The 24,913-nt window shown below is 41.1% G+C and overlaps 1 protein-coding gene across 1 annotated transcript; it reads right to left on the bottom strand.

The window, feature by feature from the left end:
* Positions 1-6,656: 6,656 nt before the first annotated feature.
* On the bottom strand, positions 6,657-24,409 carry valopa (vertebrate ancient long opsin a). Its single transcript, XM_068567376.1, has 5 exons — positions 24,046-24,409; positions 21,397-21,607; positions 12,570-12,687; positions 11,084-11,317; positions 6,657-6,893 (listed from the first exon to the last, which is right to left on the bottom strand). The coding sequence occupies exons 1-5, from the start codon at positions 24,407-24,409 to the stop codon at positions 6,657-6,659; spliced, it is 1,164 nt and encodes a 387-aa protein (XP_068423477.1).
* Between the last annotated feature and the right edge of the window lie 504 nt (positions 24,410-24,913).

The following is a 24,913-nucleotide window of genomic DNA, read 5'->3' on the forward strand; positions in this document are numbered from 1 at the left end:
TAAGTTCAGTGGTGTTTCAGCAACTGTTGTTTGCATAATTTTATGATCAGATTATAATCTGCAAATAAACCATAGCAACATAAAGGGAGACACATATATGACACACATCGTTAGTGACATAACGTATTTAATTAAAAACTGAATAGAGAGTTTAGTAGCTTTGTACTCTGTGAAAAATCCCTGTTTCACTTTCATATTCCGTTGTTAATTTCTATTCCAACCTTGTTAATAAAGTAAAACCATGAACCGGGGGCTTCCATAGTAAGGTAAAAACACTAACGAAGTAGTTAAGATGCGCTTTATTGTGGTCCAAGATGGACTATCAAGTTTGATGTTGCCGGAGCTAAGCTATATCACATACTCATGGCTAGTGTTTTGGGTCCACAATTATTTGCAAGAATTATAAATATCAGAATATAAATGATCATCATTAAGAAATGCCAATAGTAATTAATGTGCACAAATGACCTGCTGGGCCCTGCTCGGTTGACTGAACTAGACAACATGTTTTGTCTCTCACAGCTGCACATTCTTACCTCTTCTCATGTATGAGCAGATCAGGCCTATTTTGCCAGACACACCATTACTATATACCATTTGTACCATGTATTTTATAGACATCGGAGGTACTAAGTGATTTATAAGTGCGCTCATTTTGTGCAGAAATGTAATTTGCCACTTCAGGTGTGTGTGTGTGTGTGTTTGCTGTCAATCACAACAATTTCACTAGGTGGGAGACTTACAGACAAGAGTACCAATGAGGCACTAAAAGGTAATTGTGGGTAATTAAAGCATTGCTGCTGTATATCACTGACACGTTTGACAAGTACAAAATTGCTTTCAACGTGACAAACTTTGATAGAACCTGGAGATAAAATGAATTTTACCGGGGGGCTGGATTTAGAAACCAGGAGAATGGTGGAAAACATACATGAAACCCGACAACTGACAACTACAAGTGATTACTACTGCACTTAGTGATCATACTGAACTTTTCACTCTTTTAATCAGACGTATGCAATTCAAGTCCCAGATTTGAACGTATAATTTTGCCATCACTACCTCTTGTGCCCCTCTTTCACACACACACACAAACTCAGACGAAAACACACACATAGACATGTTTATGATATACATTAGTACATAGCACTTAAAGAGAAAGCTTATCACGATGTTGGATAGTCTTTTTCAATTTCCCCACTACCACAGTTCCAGTGACTTCTAATGTTTGAATCTCATGACTGATTTATTGAATGTTAAGGGATGCAATGTGCACATACAATAAAAAAAAGTTTGGAGCCATTAGTCCCTATAGTTTTAATATTATGAGTATTTAAAAATAGGACACGACCATAAGAAGTTAATTGGCCTGATTTTCCTCAACACAATGAGATATTCAAAATCTTTTAACGCAGTCTTGGGGACACAGTTCCATTTATGAAGTACAGAAAGTTTGGTATGAATCGGACCAAGCAATCTAGCATGAAAGTGCCCAAACCTTTTTTTTTACAAAATTCAAAATGGTGGAAGATTTTGGTAGGCGGACTTTATGGGTCTAATAGGCTTTTTTGTAGAGGTGGAGCTGGACATGTGTGAATTTCTTCAAGTCAATCGGACAATCTGGGCGAGGGGCGTCGCCGGTTTAACTTCTTGGGGGCGCGAGAGAGCCATTGTTTTTGGTCCTTTTTTTTACGCCTATCAGATGGCTATTTTTTACCAGTCCTGACAAGCAGTCTAAATTTGGTGAGTTTTGGAGTATGACAAGTCCCCCAAAAAGGCACCCAATGTGGAAAAATAAAAATTAGAGGAAAAAGAATAATACCCTTACAGTTTCAATAGGGTCCTCTTGCAGGCATGAAAATCCCTCACCTTTGAAACCAAAATAGTTGACCGACGTGAGTCGTGTAGATTCGATGAGTTTTTTTTTTGAGGAGGTGGTGGTGGTGGTGGGGGGCGTGGGGGTATTTATATTCAGTGAACTGTAAACAGATGTGTGTGCCAGAAGGCAGCGCGAGTGCATGGTAATATAATTTTTATGGTATCTCTAAGTTAAGTTACCCAGGAGCTCTGTTGACAGACTAAACTAACGTTAGCTACAGCTTGATGAATTGAGTCATTGAACACAGCAGGTGAGAACTAGCTAGCTAACGCTCCGGTGGAAAGTTATTAGCTAACGCTTCCGTTAATGAGGAGGTAGATTCTGAGGTGAGGGGACTGAGGGGCCGATCACACAGGATGCGATGTTTTAAAGCGCAGCCGCTCAAAAAACTCCTCGACGCACTAGGCGTTTCTTCTTCTTTTTTTTAAAGAGAGTATGGCGAATAGCTATCCGCGAGTTGTGTCTGGATGACGAGAGCTTCTAGTTGTACTTTTAGCTAAGCAGGAGTCAGTTGGAGCGTCTTCTGAGCAGCAGAGTTGTGTTTCCATCTAGAATTGTAAACCTCTTTTACATGTGTCACTTTCACACGTTCATGCATCCCGTGCATTTTACTTATCCTTATTTTCTGCTCCCTCCTTATTGCACTCTGTTTCATATTTAGCATCACATGTTTGTTGTTTGTTTCAGCCTCAAGCAGCATTGTTAAGAAATTTAATGGAAGTTGAAACAAATGAGTTCTTTAAACGGTTGAGTTTGCAGTAAGGGACTCTATATCGCCTCCCCGAGGGTAGAAGGTCATACTTTGAATGGAGAATGTGAGAAGGGTCATTTAATATTCTCTGGGCTTGCCTAAGAACATATTGTTCATAGATTGGAAGGGTCTTGTTACTGCCGCACACAGGTGCTGTACTTTAAATCTCTCCCAGATGGCATAGTTCAGACATGGGCGTCTTACGACTCTCCCAGTCAGGCCCACGTAGGGTCAATCAAAACACTTAAGTCAATCGCTCGCAGACAAAGCCATTTTTTAGCCGTTTTTATGAACACACACACACACACACAAAATCACCAAGCATGCAACACTACTGATACCACTGATGTTCACTAATGTTCAGTGATGTTCACTAATCTTCACATATGTTCTGTTCATTTTTACAATATAGTTGTTTACCCCTACCATTTCATTAGGGGCTTGCTATTTGCAAGTCAAGCCAAACATCCGTTACAGGCTGCTAGGAGACGCCACATGGTTAACAGGTTACGCTTGCGCATGCTTAACTCGTCAATTCTTTGCTCTTTGTCAAAAGCTGACATCGAGATCCCCCCTTCTCCTTCTACGTGTCCATTTAGGCAAATTGGTGAATCCAAATGTTATTAAAAAAAACATAGTTGATGTCATTTATTTATGATCATCCAAAATAATGTTACGTGTATGGATATTTTTCAAGTAGGCCACTGACTCGTCGATACGTGCGATGCATTGAGTGGCCAACGCATCATGTATTGTGTGGGTAGCGCGCCGTGTATTTTTTTCCTATGTGTCGTTTAAAGGTAGCTGCGTTTTCTTTGTAGCTGATGGTTCTGGGCCTCTGAAATAAACATGCATTAAAGCCTTCAAAATCTGAGAACACACTTACACTTGCCAATTTTACAACCCTGATTCTCTGGAGATTTAGAGTGAAGGCATTGAATTTCACCTTATACTGTGCAGTGCTAAAGGGAGCACAGGAAGAGGTGGAGTGAGTGCTATCCAGAACATAATCACATCATCAATCAAAGTTATTCCCATTTTCATTATACTTTTTGTAACAACAACACAGAGCAAAGTTGCTTTTCAAAAAAATATATACTTTAATAAAGACATTTTTATTTACCAACATGCATCTATGACCTGTAATGCATGTAGATCAAGACAAAAGTACTCATGACACAAAAAAACATACAACAGAAGAAGTCTTGACATGTCGTTGTAGCTACAACACAACAAACAAAAGAAGTGGCTTGATAATCAGGATTGCAAGGTAAGCTTTAACCTATCTATACGCGTTGGAAGTGCCACCCCACATACACACACACACACACGCACCCACCCTCCATCCCCACCCCGACCCTTCCTTATCAGCATGCACAGCCCGTAATCCTTGCACCAAAATGTAACACTGGCAGGTTTGTTTGATTTATATCCTGTCTGATGTTCAAGGGGAAGTCACTACTTTCAAAAGCCTCTACTTACGTACTGTATTTCGGCCTGTATGGACTGTGTTTGTGTGTGTGCGTGTTTGTGTGTGTGTGTGTGTGTGTCTAAGTAGTTAGGAGTGTTGGGATAGGTAAAATGAATGGCTGAATACACTTTGTAGAGTTGCTGACTAGGTGGACGGACATGGTGCTCGGAGCGTTCACTTTTTTTTTAGCTGGCTTCACGAGGCTGCTTCTTTGTTTTTACCCCGGATGACGCCCCTGGCTCACTGGGAGATCTGTAACCACAAGAGCTCTTGTTCACACATTAATATACATAATATGAAAAATCAGAACTATCTCTGCAAAATGTAATATTGGACATGACATGACACTTATTTGACCTTACCGCAGACATGCAAAGGCATAGAGCCTTGTCACTTTTACATTTGGCCTTTTTCTTGTCTGATAATATGTATAATATAATTAAAGAGGGGAAACTTTGTCAACAATATGGCTTAATGTTACTTGAAATTAGCAATTAAGAACAATTACACAAGTGTTCTTTCGTAAACTTTTGCAAACAGTGACACTAAATTAAGACAGACCTAGAATATGGCTTAAACATTTTAACATCAATCGGCACTTTTTACAGCAGTTATTTCCACTTCATTGCAGTATAAATATTGGTGTTCTAGATTAAATTAATCATAGTTCCATTCTATATGGTGTGTAACAGTGTGTCTCTCCATTGAGTCAGCATGCACAATACTAGAACCCTGACCCACCTAAATTGAACCCGGCCATAATTCATGGTATTAATTACACCTGCAATAACAAGTCACAAGATGCTGTGAAGAAATGCCTATGAATTTTTCATGTTGAAACATTGCTATAATTTCCATAAAAGAGAGCAACCTATGAGGAAATTGCATATATCTACCAACACATTTTTCATAATGGTCCTTTTGTTTGCCATAAAGGTAGACTGCTTTAGCCATCAAATAATACTCTTCTGGTTATGGCAGATGAAATCTTATTTAGCCAAGATAACAAAAAACAGATTGCCAAAAAACAAGCTGGCAGATATACAACACCCACAGTATTGCCCTGTGATAGTGTGCATATTTGCACTCAAAGACATTGTGGAACATTGGCATTCGTTTGAAATTGAGTTTCTGGCTGGCTCATTAATGTCAGTCCAAAATTCATGTGGTAAGGTGGTAAGATTGGGCCGCGGCCGGGTATGATTGGAACACACACTCAGTACATTGCAAACAGACTTTTTCAACATGGTGAATCACTGTGCAACATAGAGAATACAACAGTGTTTCGACAAATATCCAGTAATAGTGAACAAACATGCACCACAAAGTTAAGTAGAAGACAATTTCACGCACTACACCACATCTACTGTTGCTAACACTGAAGTGTTCAACTGTGTGACAGTAATTAGCTCTAATATTGCTATAGACCTGTGCTTATGATGACAATATTCATTGCTTTTGTACATTGCTGCTTAGCTAAGCCACTCTTGTGCTAGCATATTTATTGGTGCATTTTATCATCACAGTGCCTTAGAGAGCGTATCATGATACAGGCAGTAAACTGCAATGTGTTTGTATGTGTGTGTGTGTGTGTGTGTGTGTGTGTGTGTGTGTGTGTGTGTGTTTGTGTGTGTCTGTGTGTGTATATATAAATATATATAAGTTGTGTGGATGCGTGTGTGCTTGTTGATCTTCTGCCGGCACTTCATAAATATGTTGTCCTTCGTCTGCAGCAGAGGCAACAGGAGACTGGCATCTCCATTGACCATCTACACTAAAAGATGAAAGCTTTGACCCAAGCTATAAGCTAAAGTAAAAGTATCCAAATTCAGAAGTCTGCTCCCTCCTCTTGATGAGCAGAGATGAATGAAGACACGCGGCCAAAGCAAAGTACTGAAACAGCATAAAAAAACAACGCTTTCTCTACAGGCACCATCACAAGGCTTCAAAGGAGACCGCGAGGACGGGATGAAAGGCTGGATGCATTGTGGTATCTGAAAAACTGGCTGGCCCTCAACTAACTAATATCAAGGTTTGCGTTTTCAGCAGTCTCTTTTTTTTCACTGAGATATGAAGGCAGACGCAAGTTGAATGAAGTGCCCTATTTCTATTACAATGATAGTTAATAGAAGTAGTCTCCAACAACTGGACAGACAATGTGGCGAGCAAATGTTTACACGTTAACTAGCTGGTAAAGAGTTTTCTGTTGGTAATGTTGCTTCTTGCACCTTCTGTTGTGCATCTTCTTCATCAAATGTTGAATAAACTAACAAAACATGTTGGATGAGAAAAACATTTTTTTTCTAGTGTGTGATGTTTTGTGCCTGTAATTAATTCATTTAAAAGTGTCATTTTTCTTTTTTCATTGATCATGAAACCCCTTCAAAAGTTGACCGTCTTTTCTTTACGCCGCACCCTCCTTCTCACCAGGAAGTTAACATTTATCGCTCTGTCGCTTTCCAAACTTTTTTTACACACTGCACCTCAAAGGTTATTATGGACTCTGAGGGTCAGAGGACATTGAGAGGACACATATTGGGATGCGTTTTTTCTTGTTAAATTGGACACACTTTGTTCTCTGGGATGGGCAGTTGGGCAAACGAGCCACAGTCGGTTGGAGAATCGTCAGACCTGGGCGACATCGTGCCTCCCATAGGGATGCGGGTTGCAATGGCTGACATTTCTCCTGTTTGACTCTCTGCAGTAATTCCAGGTCGTTCTGAGTTCTGGTTCAGGTTGCCGTCAGGGATGGTTCCCATGCCACTGAAGAGCTGGATTAGGCACTTCCTGAACTGGACAGAAAACAAGATGATTAAAAGGAATTATCTTAATTAAATGAACATTATTTGCAACTTCATTCCTGTTAGGGACAAGTCACTCCTTCTTTGATCCATGTTCTGTCTGTTGCTTACCTTAAATATGTATGTTAAAGACAAGCATTTGATTCATACAAAAGCAATAAGTGCTTTTCATGTTTTCCAGTTTAGTTTAGTTTTTCTTACTCAGTGAGAAAAGTCTCGTCTGTGTTGGCTTGAACAAGTACACTGAAGTCTGGTTGAATGAGGTGGAGATGTGAAGGAAAGCAAGTAAACTGACACGGTAAACGGTGTGAACGCAGCATTACTGTAAGTAAAGTACTTAGGTAGCCTGAATATACTTTGTTCTTTATGGATCCAGCCTCTTAATTTCGATGTCTAAGTGCACCAGATTGATGTATTTAATTTTAAAACGGGACCCGCTAAAAGCCCCAATCATTGGTTTCCCAACACTAGTTTAAAACTAAAAAACACTAATTGACCTTTTAACAGTCAAAGCTCCCACTCTGTGAAGCCCCGGGGAGAGCTCATGATTCCTGACCCTTAATGACCTGTCTGATTCAACACGCAAGTCTCCTAACTGCTCCCCTTAAACTAATGCTTTCACAGAGATGAAAAAAAGCAAGCGGGTTCAATGTCTTTCTTTGGCTTTGTTCATTCTGGGACCTTAAATGGGAACCTCTTACTGTAGTAGTTGTATAACTCTACCCTTCAACCTTGCAATATACAGCTGTTAAAACCATCCCACACTGGAAGTTAGGTCATAAAATGTCAACTTAATGGCGACATGAATAGTCTGAAACCCACTATCCTTTACCATCGACAGCCCATTTCTTCCATCTATTATTAAAGCAACGTAAAGCTGGATTCAATAAAGTCACAAAAGCCATCATACAATCATACCTATTAGGCCTGCATCGGGAATTATATCGTTGCGATACCATGATAACCATACACATCCTGTACTATAACGATGGATATCACCAAAATAATGAATTGAATCTTATATTTATTCTTCAATTGACATGAACCAAAACATTTCATATTGAGGAAGACAGTTAAGGACAAAAAGGGCAACACACAAAAAAGATCACTGCAATTAGCTGACAATGCTGCTGCAGAAACTTGGTTGATGCTATTTGGTGTCAGGTTATACAGTCAGGTAATTTTTTACCTTGCATTTAGTTTTTTTTGGTCGCTCAACAAGATGTTAAAACAAACATCTGACATGAAGTGTGACCTAATAAAGTTTGTATTGCTTACTTGCACATATATCAGACATGTAGCAAAATCTTTGTAGTCGTGTCCCTCTCCACCTGGGTCATGTACGTCCAATATTTACTCTTAGGTCTGTTTTGTCTCCAAAAACAAACTCCTGCAGGTATTGTGTTAATGTTTTTTTACGCTGAAAAATGCTTCACTTCACCAGCTAATTGTCAACTAAGTCTATTTGTCGTTTGGCGCTAGGTAGCTGCATTCGTGACCCCAGCACTCTGTATTATACTTTGCGCAGACTTTATATTTATTTCTTTACCATCAAAATGTTTGCCTGGGGCAGAACTATTTTCAGTTCACAGTTAGCAGAGAAGAAACAATGGGCGGAGAGGGAACAGTCTATTTTTACTTTGCTTTGTATTTTGTAAGGGCAGACACTATAAATCTCTTGGACCATGTAACTCCCTCCTGGCAGGTCTACCTGCCAATGCAACTCGACCTATACAGCTCATCCAGAACGCAGCAGCTCGACTGATCTTCAACCACCCGAAATTCACTCACACTACTCCGCTCCTCCGCGCACTCCACTGGCTACTGGTGGCCGCCCGCATCCGCTTCAAGACATTGGTACTTGCGTACCGTGCTACAAACAGATCAGGTCCGACCAGATAATTGACCAGATCAGATCCAGGACATGGTAAAACCATACACCCCAGCTCGTTCGCTCCGCTCAGCTTCAGCCAATGAGCTTGTTGCTCCGCCGCTGCGAACTAAACACTCAACAAAATCACAACTGTTTGCAGTACTGGTTCCTCGACGGTGGAATGAGCTCCCGATTGACATCAGGACAGCAGACAGTGTCCACATCTTCCGCCGCAAACTAAAAACTCATCTCTTTCGACAACACCTTGAATAAAGACAATAGCAGCAGCACTTAGGCAGGACTTAGATGGCTCTTACTGATAGCACTTTGTAGTTTGACTTTATTTAAGAAATTGTACTCTTGATTCCTGTTGTGTACGCGGAGGACTGCGGAGACATACTAAGAGGGCCGCTGACTTTTATAAAGCATTAGCAGTTTGGCTCAAGCTGCGAGCCGTCCCTGTTTACGTCCAGTCGATGTCTCAGTGCTGGCTAACTCTACTAGTCAGCAGGAGCAGTTCAAAAGTGGGGCGATCAGACGGACATGCAGACAGGATGCAGCTACCTGGCAAGGGAGTTCTGATCTAGGCGTCATGCCAAGCACACTTATAGCAGGAATTCTATGTCCCTATCTGAAAATAGATCACTTTAAAGTAGTACTGAAGGCATAATTGAACATGTTTGTCATAATTGGCCTCGGCAGTTTTAGTGTTCACTCTACAGGCGGGACTATAAAGAATTTTTTTTTTAAATGTACAATGTCATGTGCAATAACCACTTGCCACTAATGACGGAGCCCCGGAGAGAAAACTTGGTAGAATACATGTTAACATGAAAAGGTCATTACCGAACAAAACTCCAGTTCTATATGATGAGTTTTAGAGCTTCACGCTGACAACTTTGTACAGTGGCGACTCCAAACTGCATCAGGAGGTACAGAGGACTGATGTGACATCAGTAAATTGGACACGACGGGCTCTTGTTTACCAGAGAGATGCAAAAGAAGTAAAGTTGGTGAGTCGAGCATTCTAGGAACAGTCAGCCTTGCGGGCAGAGTTAGGTATATTTCTGCAGACAGGAACTGTTTTGCTAAAGAGTAGAATGCCACCGTTTGTAAAAAAGTTCCACTCTTACCATAGTATTGATGCTTGAAAATCTATTTTTAATGGAATGTTTTTTTCAACGGTTAAACAGACAGCTAGCTTTTGACTACTATCACACCATTCTAGTCGTAAATTGTGAGCCTTAACATGATTTTACAATTTCCCTAGTCACCACTGAAAAACAATTAACAACAGGTCGTCAGCTTTCATGCAGATTGATGTAAATGACGGTTGATAGCTCAGCCATCGGGAAAATCCAAACTGTAGCCTCTGCACTCTTTTGTCAGTGCTCATGAACACTTCATGAACAAGTCCGGAAGCATAAATAATAATGAAAAGGGAATACAATCAAAATGCATTCACATTCAAAATAATAACAACTGCATATTAAATCGTCATGATTCGCGTTCATGGCATGCTTGCGATAATTTGAATCTGACTCAGAAACGGTTTCGTGCCAAGTACGTTACACAAAAGAAGAATCTGGCATGGGGATAAGCACACCATTGTCAGAATAGTGGCGAGGGGGAGACACAGGCAACGTACTGTGTGGTTCTCCTGAATGTATTGGCATTTATTTAATACAGAGACTAGAAGATAGATCTATCATGTTGTGTGTCGTCTACTCAACCTCAAAAGGAGACTATATGGGATACAAGATCATGTGTGCGCTCTGTAACTGATGATCTGTGTGTGTTACACTACACAACATCAAACAATCCACTCACTGTGAAGACCCTACAAATAGAAAGTCTAAGTAATGATTAAAATGAGTTAGTCACTGCCTGACATTTTAAGCAAAGTTGCCTCGAATAAAGCATTTATTATTTCAAGTGTCCCGTCAGGCTGTCACAATTGCCACTTAAAAGGTTGTTAAATCTAGTTATGTAGATTTATAGTGAAACACTTTATATTACTCAGCAGTCCTCAAGAGAGGCACATGTCGGCTCACAAAAATGCAAACTGTTAATTTGAAAAAAGATCGGTTGTTTTACAGATAAACTGTAAAAGAAATTGCAATGTGGCTTAAACTAACTACGACAATTAATCTGATGGACATGCATCTAAACTAAAAAGCCGATGTCATGTGTTTAAGAACTACACATAATCCCTATTTTCTCTTGACTGGTGTCATCTAAAGCAAATGGGATCAAATTGGCTGAATCAAGTATGGTTTTCATTTCCAGCATGAGAACTCACAGTTACCTGTTTGTTCATGAAGACGTAGATGATTGGGTTGTAGACAGCAGCTGTCTTGGAAAAGAAGGCGGGGATAGAAGCCAGCCTGGGGTCAAGTTCAATGCTTGGATGAGCTGTGACCAATAAAGAGAAGGCTGCATACGGCGTCCAGCCCACCATGAACGCCACAATCATCACCACCACCATGCGGGTCACCTGCCTCTCTGGCTTCCTGGCAGTGGCCAAGCGACCATGTGATACCTGGAGGAAACAGAGAACCATGACTAGCTATACAGTACTTTGGTATACAACAGTCATTTAGTCTATTAGGGAATGAACAAAAATGGGCTTTTTTTTCAAATCGAAGATTGAACATTTTTTTAAAAAGGTGTTTTTGCTAGCTCTCGCAAAATATAAGTAAATCCCAGATTGACTAAAATATAAAAAAGGCCAAATTATACAATAATTAGCTAGCTCGCACACTCTACGGTCCAACTTTGAGACTTTTCAACTTTAAATTATATTTTCCCTCCATGTCCTTTCCAGTGCCCATACTGATGTAATTTAAATTGGAACGGTATAGCTTCAGTTTAGTTATACTAAGGAGTTTCAACATTTCCAGCATGCCACCAGTTATGCACTTTTATGCAATGGTTGGGATTCCCCTGGACACCTTAGTGTCCTTTAAATTAAGTGATACTTTAGTGTCTTAAATCAAGTGATAATTTACTAAGATAACATGAAAACTCCGCAGGGAACCCTACATTTGGTATCAACAGTTCACTGCACAGCTTGGTTGATACTGATGCAGCCATATTGCACGTCTACTTCCACTTAATGTTCTGTGGGTGCATTCTCAGAAAGTCATCAGAAATGGGAAACTGAGCTCCTATTAACTAAATATCCTCATTTTGAATGTAACCTCCATGAAATAGTTAGTGTCTAAAGTTTAGAATGCTATTTTGTATGCATGCATGAACAATCAAAACAGAGTTAATTTCCAGTTTCAGTAGAAACATGTTACCTTACAATAAACCAACTGTAGCTACATTTTAAAACTACAATATTTCCATTAAAGCATGTTTACAACAATGGTCAAAGAAGTGAGAAAGTAAAGTTTGCCAGGAATAGCAAAGTTTTAAAGGAACTTACATTAAATGTGAGCAGCTACAGTGTAACCGGCCGATACCTGATATTTCCTGTAATTGAATCCCCAAATCAGGGGAATATTTTCAGCAAACTACTGCAACTTGGATTTAGCTTGTTCTGAATATAATCCTTCCCTCAGCAAACTACTGAAATCTGAATCCTTTTGCATTTCCTTCTGTTTCCTCTGATGCACGACAATTAAGCAACCACCTATCCATACATACCAGAACCCCCTTCATATTTTTGATTAGTCTGAAGAAAAAATTGGGCATTCAGGGAAACAAATTTAAAAAAAAAAATCTAAACATGAATTAAAGTCGAGGGATGCATTTAGAAATTAATAATTACGTTTAAAACTACCAACCTGCCTGAGCTTCCGTAGGAGCTTTCCATAGCAGAAAAATATTACTCCAAGAGGCAGAATGAAACAGGTGGCGAAGAAAGTGATGATGTAGCTTTGATCGATCATGTTGGTTGTATACCTGTTCAGAGGTGGAGAACAAAGGTGTTTACATTCATATTGTATGAGCTTTAAATGGTTATAAATTGTGATTTATCAAATCATATTTTGCTTAAAATTCATACAGGGGTTAAATGCCAAACAGTTTGTTTGGTAACACTTTTGCATCCCTTTAACAACAAAATAGTTCCATTCCATGATTTCACAGCTATGAGCTGTCTGCGAAAGGTCACTTTGACATTCAAAGGCTTGTATCTGGCTGGAGAGAAAGATGACAGTTGTGCACCTCATTTGAGCTTTAGTTAAAAGGAAAATTTCACAGCTGAGACCAATCTCTGTGACACAATCAAGTTCCCGCAGGCCACTAATTCAGTCTGATTATGTCATTTCAATTCTGCTGTCAAATAAAACAAGCTCCAGATTAATGTATAAAGAACTACCTGCAGAAAGAGTGGTTCCTTTATGTGCATTGTATGTGTATTCATGCATCTTGCTCCTTATCGAACCAGGGAAGTGTGGTCTGCACACATTTGCGATGCATCAATTCACACCTCATTCCTTGTGAATTTATTGTCATGTTACACACGTGCAAAAATAAACATCATGCATAAAGATTTACTATGCTCATTCAAATTCCTTTTTTGAACAAAACAAATCATTCAGTCTAGTGGGCAGTGCCATACTGTCGTTAAGAAACACAGCGTAGGATTTCAAATCTATATCTGCAAAAATAACTTGAGGCTCTGAAACGGTAATTATCTGGAATCCCTAAAATATGTTCTAGGACCCCTGTGCAGCTCTTGCCCCCCTTAATCATTCAAACTTCATCCCTTCATTCTGGGGCCCTAAAGGCAAGACATGAAAAAGTAATTTTATATTTACGTATCTCTCTTCTAATTGCACCTCTACAGACAGTCATGCAACCTTTGGTTGTGCCCAAGTGGCTCTACCTGGACTCAATACGTCTGCCCCGTGTAGTTGTATTAAAACATAATCTACTCTTGTGTCAACCTTGCACCATTAGGCTCATCACAAAATTATATACATATATACATATATATATATATACATATATATATATATATATATATATATATATATATATATATATATATATATATATATATATATATATATATATACATATATATATATATATATATATACATATATATATATATATATATATACATATATATATATATATATATATACATATATATATATATATATATATATACATATATATATATATATATATATATACATATATATATATATATATATATAGGCTGCACGGTGGTGTAGTGGCTAGCACTGACGCCTCACAGCAAGAGGGTCTGTGGTTCGGATCCCGGGCGGGGTTCGGATACTGGTCTGCAGGTCCTTCTGTGTGGAGTTTGCATGTTCTCCCCGTGGCAGTGTGGGTTCTCTCCGGGTTCTCCGGCTTCCTCCCACAGTCCAAAGACATGCTGCATAGGTTAATTGGACTCTAAATTGCCCGTAGGTGTGAATGTGAGCGTGAATGGTTGTTTGTCTATATGTCTGCCCTGTGATGAACTGGCGACCTGTCCAGGGTGTACCCTGCCTTCGCCCCTTGACAGCTGGGATCGGCTCCAGCGCCCCGCGACCCTAATGAGGATAAGCGGTTAAGATAATGGATGGATATATATATATATATAGTTATAAGTTGGTTGTGCTACTTTAACTCATGGAAGAAGAATGCTTTATTTATAGAGTAGAAGAAAGAAAGAATCTGTAGCTGGAGTAATTTCCTATGGACTCTGCAGTGTTTCCCCTACCATTATATTAGGAGAGTGGGGCGCCCCCCTGAAGAAACCCCCTGCCCCCCTGTAATTTTCTCTATATTGCCAGATCACAAACTGTCATTTAAAGTTCACTTTCCTATAAAACAGGTCAACACCTTGTTATGTTATTAAACAAACTAAACGGACGTATTTTATTGATGGGATGTACACGACAGTTTGTCATTTTTGTCTCTACGTGGTCGCACGTAAACACTCCTCTCCCCTCCTCTCCCCTCCTCTGCTCTCTTAATCGCGCCCGGCGTTGTTCCGCCCCGATGCGCAGACACGTCCGCGCACAAAGGTGAGCGCTGAGCACAGCAGCGGGCGTAGAAAAATATGTCACGTGAAAAGCGGACAACTATATCTGCGTTTTAAACGCTCCCAGGTAGAAAATGGCAAGAGTAGCTCTCCTGCAAGGAGCACCGGAGCAGCTCTCTGAACCCAGAGCAGCTCTCTGAACCCAGAGCAGCTCTCTGAACCCAGAGCAGCTCTCTGAACCCAGAGCAGCTCTCCTGCTCCAAGTAAAACGAGCCAAAGTGCTCGTGTCTTGTACCAACAATGAGCTGCTGGCTTCACACAGTACAAAGTACACGGACATAAACTGTGTCCATACATCTACTGTTGCCTAAACTGGACACATCTTCAGTGATGTTCCTGCAGTCATTGGACGTTTCGGGTGTTTCAACATCATACGCCCTCCTCCAGGTGACCCAGCCGGGGCTGATCAGACCCCAGCTTGTGTCCAGATGGCTAGCCAGCTACCATGACTCCATGGCTCCCCTCTTTTGAGCCACAGCCATCTTGAGGCTCTCTCTGCCACATCGGTGGTACTGCGGATGGCTCTTCTCTTTCTCTCACCCTCGATGCTTAACTGCTGAAGTCTCTGGCCAAGGAATGACCTGCAAATCCTCTGCATCCAACCTCCACAGGGAGCCAGCAGGCTGCTCTCCAGCCAGCCTGCTGGCAGTCACTGACCAGTCCCGCGTACTTAGAGAGCTTCCTCTCAAAGGCTTCCTCCAAGCGATCTTCCTACGGGACTGTTAGCTCCAGCAGCACTGCTTGCTTGGTGGATTCAGACACAAGGACAATGTCTGGTTGCAGGGCGGTGACTGCAATATGGCTGGGGAACTTCAGCTGATGTTCAAGGTGCACCAACAACTGCTATTTGGGGAATTGGAAAGGATCCTAAAACTAAGTCATTATTAAATACATGGAGAAATGCCAGTACCTTCGGGTAAATGTTCACGGTACGCCGTTAACAGATTACGCTGCGGATGCGCGACTTGGCAATTTTTGGTGTTTTGCCAAAAGCCCAATCTCCGTGAAGTCTCCGTGTAGTCGTCTTTTCTGCTGTTCCGTCTCTCAAAACCGGAAAAAGATTCCATCTCAACATGGAGAGTGAACTGAGAGCGTCCGTATCAAGTCAACAACCTTGTTATAAAAAGATGTGTAGAGGAAAGCAGCTCACTGCAGTTACCAATACTGATACAACTTGATGCTCACATATCTACTCACTGTTTTGTTTTGCAATTTGCTTTTAGTTTTCCAAAATGAGCTATTTAGTAGTAACTACATATTATTTATTTTTTTGCACAGACACAACTTTATTTTCATTGTTTTAAGTGATTGCATTTTTTTTTTATTTTGGTCTGGTGGGGCAATCTGGTTTAATTGAAAGTTATTGTAATTTTCTTTATTCTGTTATTTCTAAAAGCACAGATGGAGTCACACAATGATATCATTTACAGAAAAAGCAACGCTTTTGGTGTTTGTGTCATTGTCGGTGTCGTCGAGGAACCTCCTCCCTGAAGCTGTAAACCTAGGGGAACCACAGCTCTGTGTAACACCTACTGGCGGCATCTCACCCTGCTGGTGAGACCCGCACGATGGAAACTGAAAGTTCTGCGTAGCTCACAAGCTAACTAGCCCACACGTGCGCGTGGAGGGAGAAGGGGAAGGGGGGTCAGGTGTTCAACTCTACAGCTGGCGTAGTGATCATTTCACGGCCCGCTACTGCTATGTACCATAGTGGTACACTATGGCAGAGCACTTCAAGTCAGTATCACTTCTGGATCTTTAGTCTTCTCTCATCCTTGGTGATGAGGGTGGAGACTCCTCCGCTTGGCTCTCCTTTGGCATCCTTCCCATAAGGTCTCTGTTGCGGTGCTGTGTGGTTACCTTTTGTTTAGACTCTTCTTGTCTCTTGTTCGTGGCAGTGATAACAGACGGGTGACCCAGGAGAAAAAATAGGTTAGAGGTAAACTGTTTTATCCCTGACTTGTTCAGGCAAACTTCATCTGCCTTAAAAAGATGTATACGCTCCCAGAAAATGTTAAAATTGTCAATAAAATGTACCGTATGGTCACTACATGCAGTTGAAAGCCATCTGTTCAGTTCAGACAACCTGCTGAATCTTTCATCTCCTCTCCTCGCTGGTGGAAGAGGGCCACTGATAAACACCTCAGCATTGACAGAGCTGACTGTGTTTAACAAGTCAATAAAGTCTCTCTTCAGAAATTCAGACTCTTGTTTCACAATATCACAGCTTCCCGTATGCATGATAAGGTTTTTCATCGTGGGATGGTCAGCCACGATGTCCAGGATTTTGTCTCTAATGTTAGAGACCATATCCATCGGAAAGCAGAGTAGTTTGGTATTCTTGCTCCAGATCGTTCTGACATCTTTTACAGCTTAGTCACCAACTATCAGAGGATCAGGCACAGTATGTAGCTTTTCCTGCTGCCTTTTACGTTCACATTTACTCTCAGTTCTTACCCTGCTTTGAGAATATAGCTGCTTATCCAGGCCATCAGATTCAGGATGCTGCAACAATGGAGTAAATCTGTTTTCAAGTTGTAGGCTTGGTTGTTGTAGAGGTTCTTTAGTTTTACTTTTCCCAGCTGTGTTTGGCTGTGTCCAGCTGTGTACAGGGCTTTGGCTTTGCACTGAGAGAGTTCCAGGGAGGACTACCATTTGAGGTTTCGTTAACAGCTACACAGCCCTTCTGTTTCTTGGTAGGCCTGGTGGTACTAGTAAGTTGTGTCTTAGCTTGCATTTGCTTGAGGTCCATGAGTCCAAAGTGGTATCATTCTGAAACGGTCCATTTACCTCAACGTTCACTTTTAGTCGGCGGATTTTTGTTTCCAAAACTGTAATCTTCTGCAGGTGTTTGTAGTAGTTGTCCATGGAAAGGGAAACAGGTGGCATCTTGCTGCTCCTTAGCTTTAGCTTAGCTGCTAAGTATCAATAGCAATGTATCTTAGCAATGTATCAATAGCAATGCATCTTTAACCAGCATAAGTAGGGCAATAGCCAGCTAAATCTACAGAGAAATAGAGTCCCAGTGATTTTTAAGTGTCCAGGCTCTGCTGCTCAAAGTTTCTCACAAAAGAAAAACAAGAATATCAAAAAATATTAGCAAAAAAATGCAAACAGAGGCGAGAGCAAGCAGAAAAGCGACTGCACAGTAAGAAAGCAGGAAAGCACAAAGTATTTAAGTATTTAAGTTGTGGTTCCTACAACTTGTTCTGTTATTAAACAAACTAAACGGGCGTATTTTATTGATCGTATCTACACCACAACATGCCATTTCTGTCTTTACATCGTCGCGCATCAACAGTTATCCACTGATCTCTGTATTGCGCACAGCAGAGTTCCGCCCGGATGAAGACAGATACGTGCGCGCACACAGGTGAGCACTGAGCACAGTCAAGCAACAGACAGAGAGCGTCAAATATGTGGCGTGAATAGTAGACTATATCTGCGTTTTAAATGCTGCCAGGGTAAAGACGGCAACAGTAGTTCCCCTGCGAGGCGCACTGGAGTAGCTCTCCTGGTCCAAGTGAAAGCCGAAGTGCTTGTGTTTTGTACCCAACAATAAGCCGTTGGCTTCACACCAGTGATGTGCAGTCAGGGGAGGCAGGTGAGGCTGTGCCTTCCCTGTCATCATGAGAAGAAAAAGAAAGGAAAGAATAAAATAATAAAATAACATAAGTATTAATATTTGTCCTTTAGTCTATAATTTTGGTGTGGTTCCTAATGTATTTTGACCAATTTTATAGTAAAAATCGCGGAAATTCTGTATTTCCTGTTCAAATACAACGGTGACGAGAGGTGAGGCACGGACGAGCTTTGCCTTCCTTCAGATTGCGCAATCCCTTACAAACTGGATTGAGCGTGTGCAAATGGCGCGTGCTTGTGCCCATTTCTGTGTATGTTTCCAATACGCTAGTTTAGGACACTTTTATTATACGTTTTTATTTCCATGGTGCTCAGTAATGTATTTCACGTATGTGTGCAATATTTACGTCTTATTGATCTGACATGAATCCACGGGAAAAAATGCTTGCCGTGAGAGTTTAGCTGGCAGTTGGCATTTCTCGCCCTGAAAATTGAGGATTTGAGGATTACTTGTCAGTAAAAGTATATATAAAATAAGATATACTGCAATATACCAACCCCGTCTCCTACAAATTACGGTCCCCCAGAACTATTACGTTGACTAGAAACGTATTCTCTCCCTGATTACGTGTTTGACGTATTACGAATACGTTGCTTATACGCGTATTTTAGTTTTATCGTTTATTACAAATACGTTTATAATCTTGTGCTTGTGTTATTGTTTTATTGCTTTCCCACTGAATTCAAGCATATTTGAATTTTTAAACTCTGCGGAGGAAAAGAAAAGAAAAGGGCGGTGTGAGGCTGGTGACGGGGCCGGTCTGAAGACCGCTTGCCCGGAGGTGCCGGTAACGGCTCGCGTCGCACCGGGGTCCGGGACGGTAACAGCCCCAGTCGCGCCGGGTCTGTCAGCTGCAACTGATACTGACGTGAAACATATTCAAACGCCCCTATTCTCCCATCCTATCCTATTGGCATCCTATATGTTTGTAAATCTGACTTGTGAGTCAGTGCCTCCCCAACTCCAACCCTCGCTGCACGTCACTGCTTCACACATTACAAAAGTACAAAGTAAACGGACATAAAACTAAGTCATTCATAAATACATGGCGAAATGCCTGTACTTTCGGGTAAATGTTTAGTTACGCTGTTAACAGGTTACACTTGGGCATGCGCGACTCACCAATTCTTGGTGTTTTGCTAAAAGTCAATAACCATGAAGTCTCCGTGAAGTTTTTTTTTGCTGTTCCGTCTCACAAAACAGAAAACAGATCTCAGATCAACATGGAGCATGAACTGAGAGCGGCCGTATCAAGTCTACAACCCAAACACAAAGAAATATTTTATTGTTTTCCACAAAAGCTATTTAGTAGTAACTAAATATTAGTTATTTTTTACAGATAGAACGTTATTTTTGTAAGTGATTGCAAATTTTTAAAAAAAGGTCTTATATTAGTTACAGAAAAAGTTTGAGAACCACTGCTTTAAGTGTTTGTGTCAGTGTCGTCATCATTGATAACATTTTAAAGCTGTCCGGTGCTGAGTATCTGCATGTATGCATAGGTAAAAATACAAATAAAAAAGATGCACATAAATGAGGCTTTTAAAATGTATCACACCTGCGCATATGGCAAAACTCTGAACCTGAAACACCTGTGTTGTTCACACTCCTGCTGTTAATCAAATGTTTTCTCACAGAACTCACCCAGAGGTGAAGCAGGCAATCTACTCTATCTCCATAAGGTGATCTCTTAATTGTATTGTCTGAACCATTCAGTCCCACCTTGCTTCATCTGAGCATTGAATCCCTTACAGGGCTTGAGGCAAACACTCAGCTCCCCATTTTGCCTGCCTTTGATCAAAGCAGCTAAATAGCATTATCCAGATGGCACCCTCAGGGCTAAGGTCATAGCTGTCCTGTTGCTCGAGACTTTTTCCATGGGACACATTTGTACAGTGTAAGCGAATACAGCTGAAGCAGCAATGTAGGTAGGTCTAAGCCAGACGCTTGCGTGTGGAATGTCTAAAATCTTTATCTGTTTGAGTGCAAGGTGGGTGGTAAGATAATTAATACAGGGTTATTCATCAGCTAAAGGTTACGGGCTAGCATGATCATATCTCGCAAACCATTTTGAAGCCCAAAGGTGTTCTTTAGTTTAAAATTATGCACGCAAAGAGTTCTTTGTCCATTTTACACGAGTACTTTGAATTTTCCTTGCTGGAAAACTGTCAGTTTCCAACACTAGTTCAGAATGCTTTATGTGTGTAGCATAGCAGGGAGTACAACTGCATTTTAGCGTAAAGTCCTGTATTGTCAAACTAAAATGGCAGCAGTGTCCCTCCATCTGTCACACATTTTTCTCAACAACCATTCAATCGATTTAGCACGTGACTCTTGGCTCCTGAATTGCTAAGAACCCAAAGAAGCTCTATCAAGTGTGAGTTCTTAAGATCTACCGGACATGTTAGTGGTGCGTTATGTACACTAAACTAAACATGTGCTAGGGAGGAAGCAATGTTATGGCAGGTATACCTGCTCTGCACCTATGGAAGCACAGTGTTGAGTATGAATTGGATAAGCAAGGAAGCTGCATGCAGTAACACTGGAGGACAAGCAATCGGCCCATTTTGAACGGGCACTGCACTACTGACAACAAAGGTGAGCCTTGAACCTTCTTGTCCTGCCATCAAGGGCGTCGTCAGTTTAAAGTTGAGGTTCAAAGGAGTTGTTTTTTTTTTGTTTGAAAAGTGTAATAGAGGTGAATTTTATTTTATTTGGGCAGATCACAGAACTAAAAATGTAATTTATGACTCATGCAGAAACATGTCATTCCAGAAATTAATGCCCGATCAATAATCCACAAACCTCACTGTCAGCAGTTTTCGTTGTGCTGATTTCTCAGGATTAAGTGAGCAAATAGGTTTTTGTAATGTAGGCGAATGGACCTTTTCAGATGCATTTATTGTTGTTGTCCAACAGCTTTAAACAGCCATAACTCTTTCTGGGTCTGCTAATTTCTCACCAGTCGGGCTCACAGGTGGTTCCGATCTTGCTTATAGTGTATCTGTTCCAGCCCAGCACTGGAGGGAAGGTCCAGATGAAGGAGAAGGTCCATACAAACAGCAGACCCAGGATTGCATGCTTCGGTTGCAGTCGGATGTTCCCCAGTGGCCGGCAGATCACGAAGAATCGTTCAAAGGAAAGAACGGCGAGGGACCACAGGGCCACGATCCCTAAAGCAAACAGCAGGAGGTCAGTGTGCAAGAGGTCAGGAGGACACATACCACAAAGTCCTGGAACTAGTTTTTAGTCGCTATGAAAACCTCAGCTTTTTTATTTGTTCTCTGACATGTCTGGAATCTGAAATGGCATAATATTTGAGTCCATAATTAAGGTATTTGCATATGTTACTTTTCTCTAAAAGAGGGAATTTAGTCAATGGATTTTCTTTATATCTCGACCTTTGGACCTTATCCAACTGGGATCGTCTGGTTAAGCCATCCCTTGTAGTGGAACCCCATGTCTTTATTTCTGTAAAAGTGGCAGTACAGTTACCAGAAATAGTTAAATAATCTAGAATGGGCCAAAAAAAAAGACAAATTTAATTATGGTAATAGGTCACTCTCACAGACTGGTTAATTACATATCTCTCCAGAGCCAGGTCTCCATGGCGTCTGCCTGGACTCAACTGGAGAGGACAAAGGAGAGAGGCGGAAACCAGGGTGTTCAATAATGTCACACATCAAAAGTGTTTTACTCAAGAAAAACGTCCATTGTTTTTAACCCAGTGACTTTAAAATGTACTTATCTGTAAAGCACAGGCGCATGTAAAAAAAAAAAACAACAACAACTAAAAATAGCCAGAAATAGAAAATTCTCTCACCCTAGCATTCCACTCACTCAAAAAACAGCTAGTTCATCTTAATTAATTTCTTATTTCTTCACATGTACGCCCTCTGACACACACACACACACACACACACACACAGACACACACACACAGACACACACACACACAGGTATGCAACACAACTGTCAATCAGCTGAAAACGGCTCAAATTGAAGTGTCTTTTCACCACAAACCCCTTAAAGATGGAAGCGTCACTTCACTGGGTTATTGATTTGCTTCCTCTACACAGAAATTTACGTGAGGTAGTTTCTTTTATCGCCGCGCCGGCTTCTCATCCTACAAAACAAAATGTGGTTTTGTGTTGCCATGTGCTAGAGCCCTGCGATGTTTGTTTTCATCCACTCAATCATGAAGAATATTACACTCCTGTGTATTTCACAACACCGGGATCCACTAGTGCATTACACTACATATATCCAAAGTGACTGACATTTTTGCTCTATACACCGTAGACACAGCAATGAGGAGCAACTCCGGGTTAAGTGTCTTGCTCAAGGACGCAACAACAAAGACCAGCGGGGCTTCAACCACCGGTCTTCTGAATGAAAGATGGGCACGCTAACTACTAAGCCAGTCATCCTGCAATATGTCCAATTACAAAAGAGGGTTCTGTTGATTATAAATGCCTCATGAAACACATGTGACCTCCTGGGTCTCTCCTCTGAGAGTTGTCCAAAGTTGCAAAAATAGGATTGCTCAAACCTTGTTAACAAATTCAATAAGGATCCTTTGCCTTTACTGTAAGCCACTCACCTCAGTCACCAGACGCCCAAAATCCCACTTTGGGATCCTTTATATTCCCTCTGAGAAATTGACTGGACTCCACAAAGCCCGACCACAGACTGAATTAAATGTTGTTGATGGTCACAGTGCTGGTAACCTACTTATGGCAAGTCATGCACATGCAGTGTGTGAGGGTTTTTTGTTTCTAAAGTCTGTCTTCATGCAGGCGTAAAAAGGATCACGCAGGTGTATTCCTCAAAAATCTTCACATTGTCTGAAGGTACAGAGTCAGGGACTTTTTTTGACTGTTGCCTGAACTCAGTGAAGTTTCCTGTCTTTTATCTTTTGGCAATTTAGAATAAGCATTTACTTTGCACACATTAATATCCTTAATCCCAATCCTTGTGCTCTAGCTTTAGTTTAGTGTTTTTATTATTTTTGCTTTGTGCATTATGCAGATTACACTAGCAGAGCTGCTATATGGGTCAATGAGCTTTGAAGGGTGCAGTACCCAGGCTGTAATAATTTTATAAAATGTATTTATAGAACTGATCACAAAATAAAGCTTCCTTTAAACCCTTCCTATGTTATTTGTATGATGTTTTTGCTACACTTCATACAATGTGAATAATAACGTATGTACTTAAAGTATCACTTTAGTATCCATTGTATAGCAAGTACTCTGACATAATAAATTAGTGCTTATTTTACATCTACAAACAATATATGTGTGCTCAAATAAACCGAGAAAACTGATGCTCAGACTACTTTTTTCTAATTTGGCAGCAGTTGTTATGATCGTGATTTGTCACTTTTATTTTGACCTCCCTCTCAGATGCCATAATTTATGATCAGATGCTAAAGTCAAAGCTGATGGAAGGCTGAGGAGGATGTGCCACGTAGAGCTGTTTCACAGTCATCACATATCTTTGCAATATATAAAAGCTACAATACTGACACCTACAGTTATATGAGTTGTCTTAAACAGCCCTGCAATTAAAGTAGGTGGGGAGATAAAAAAAAAACAGATACACTTACCGAAAAAAGTAACAGCAAACCCCTCCAAAACACAAGCCCACTTCCCAAGGAAGAAATAACCCCTAGCGTTTGTTAGGAAACTTATTACTCCACCGGTGAGGGAGACCAGAAAGTCAGCGATGGCCAAATTAACTATTATATAGTTCAGGGGCTGTCTGAGTTGTTTGTACTTGAAAGTGACAAACATGACGAGGAAGTTCTCGCTCAGCGACAGCGAGGTGACCACAAACATGAGCACGGCCAAGATGGTGAAGTTCCACGGCGCGATGTTCCTGATGGGTGCATTAAACGGATCATCAGTGGCGGACAGTTCGGCCGCCACAGTGTAGGACACAGCATTCACTGACAGACTTAAAGTATCCATTGTCCATTCCCAGATTGTAGGCTACTTGCCTAACAGCTTTTCTCGACTCACATTCACAACTTCAAGCAGAGTCACTCTTGGACAGACGCACTCACGTGAAACACACTGCGGAGCATCCCGTGCGCCCTGGCGCGCTGCTCTGGCAAAGTTTTGGTGTTGAGATCCGCGCGAGAGAGAAAAATCCGTCGGAAAATGTTTAAATTGAGCAGCTGAAAAGCGTGAGTCTGCGTGTGGGAGCAGAGTAGCGGCGGAGCACACGGCGCGAGTACAGGCAATGTCTTGAAAAAGCGCTGACAGTGAGTGCACGAATGACCGATCGGTGGCATCTCGGAGGCTTTTATATAGGCGGCTGCGGCATCACTGCTGCCCTCCAAGAGAGGAGACGGGACGCCACGCGTCCTCTTCATGTGCACTTTTTTGCGCGCGGCAGGACAACTCAAACTCCAAGCGTGACGCACTGTCCAGCCGAAGAAGGTTGCTTATAACAACGCTTTAATAATCTCG

The sequence above is a fragment of the Clinocottus analis genome, unplaced genomic scaffold (genome assembly GCF_023055335.1).
Source record: "Clinocottus analis isolate CAN_PGR_092001 unplaced genomic scaffold, fCliAna1.0.p SCAF_8, whole genome shotgun sequence".
NCBI classification, from domain to species: Eukaryota; Metazoa; Chordata; class Actinopteri; order Perciformes; family Cottidae; genus Clinocottus; species Clinocottus analis.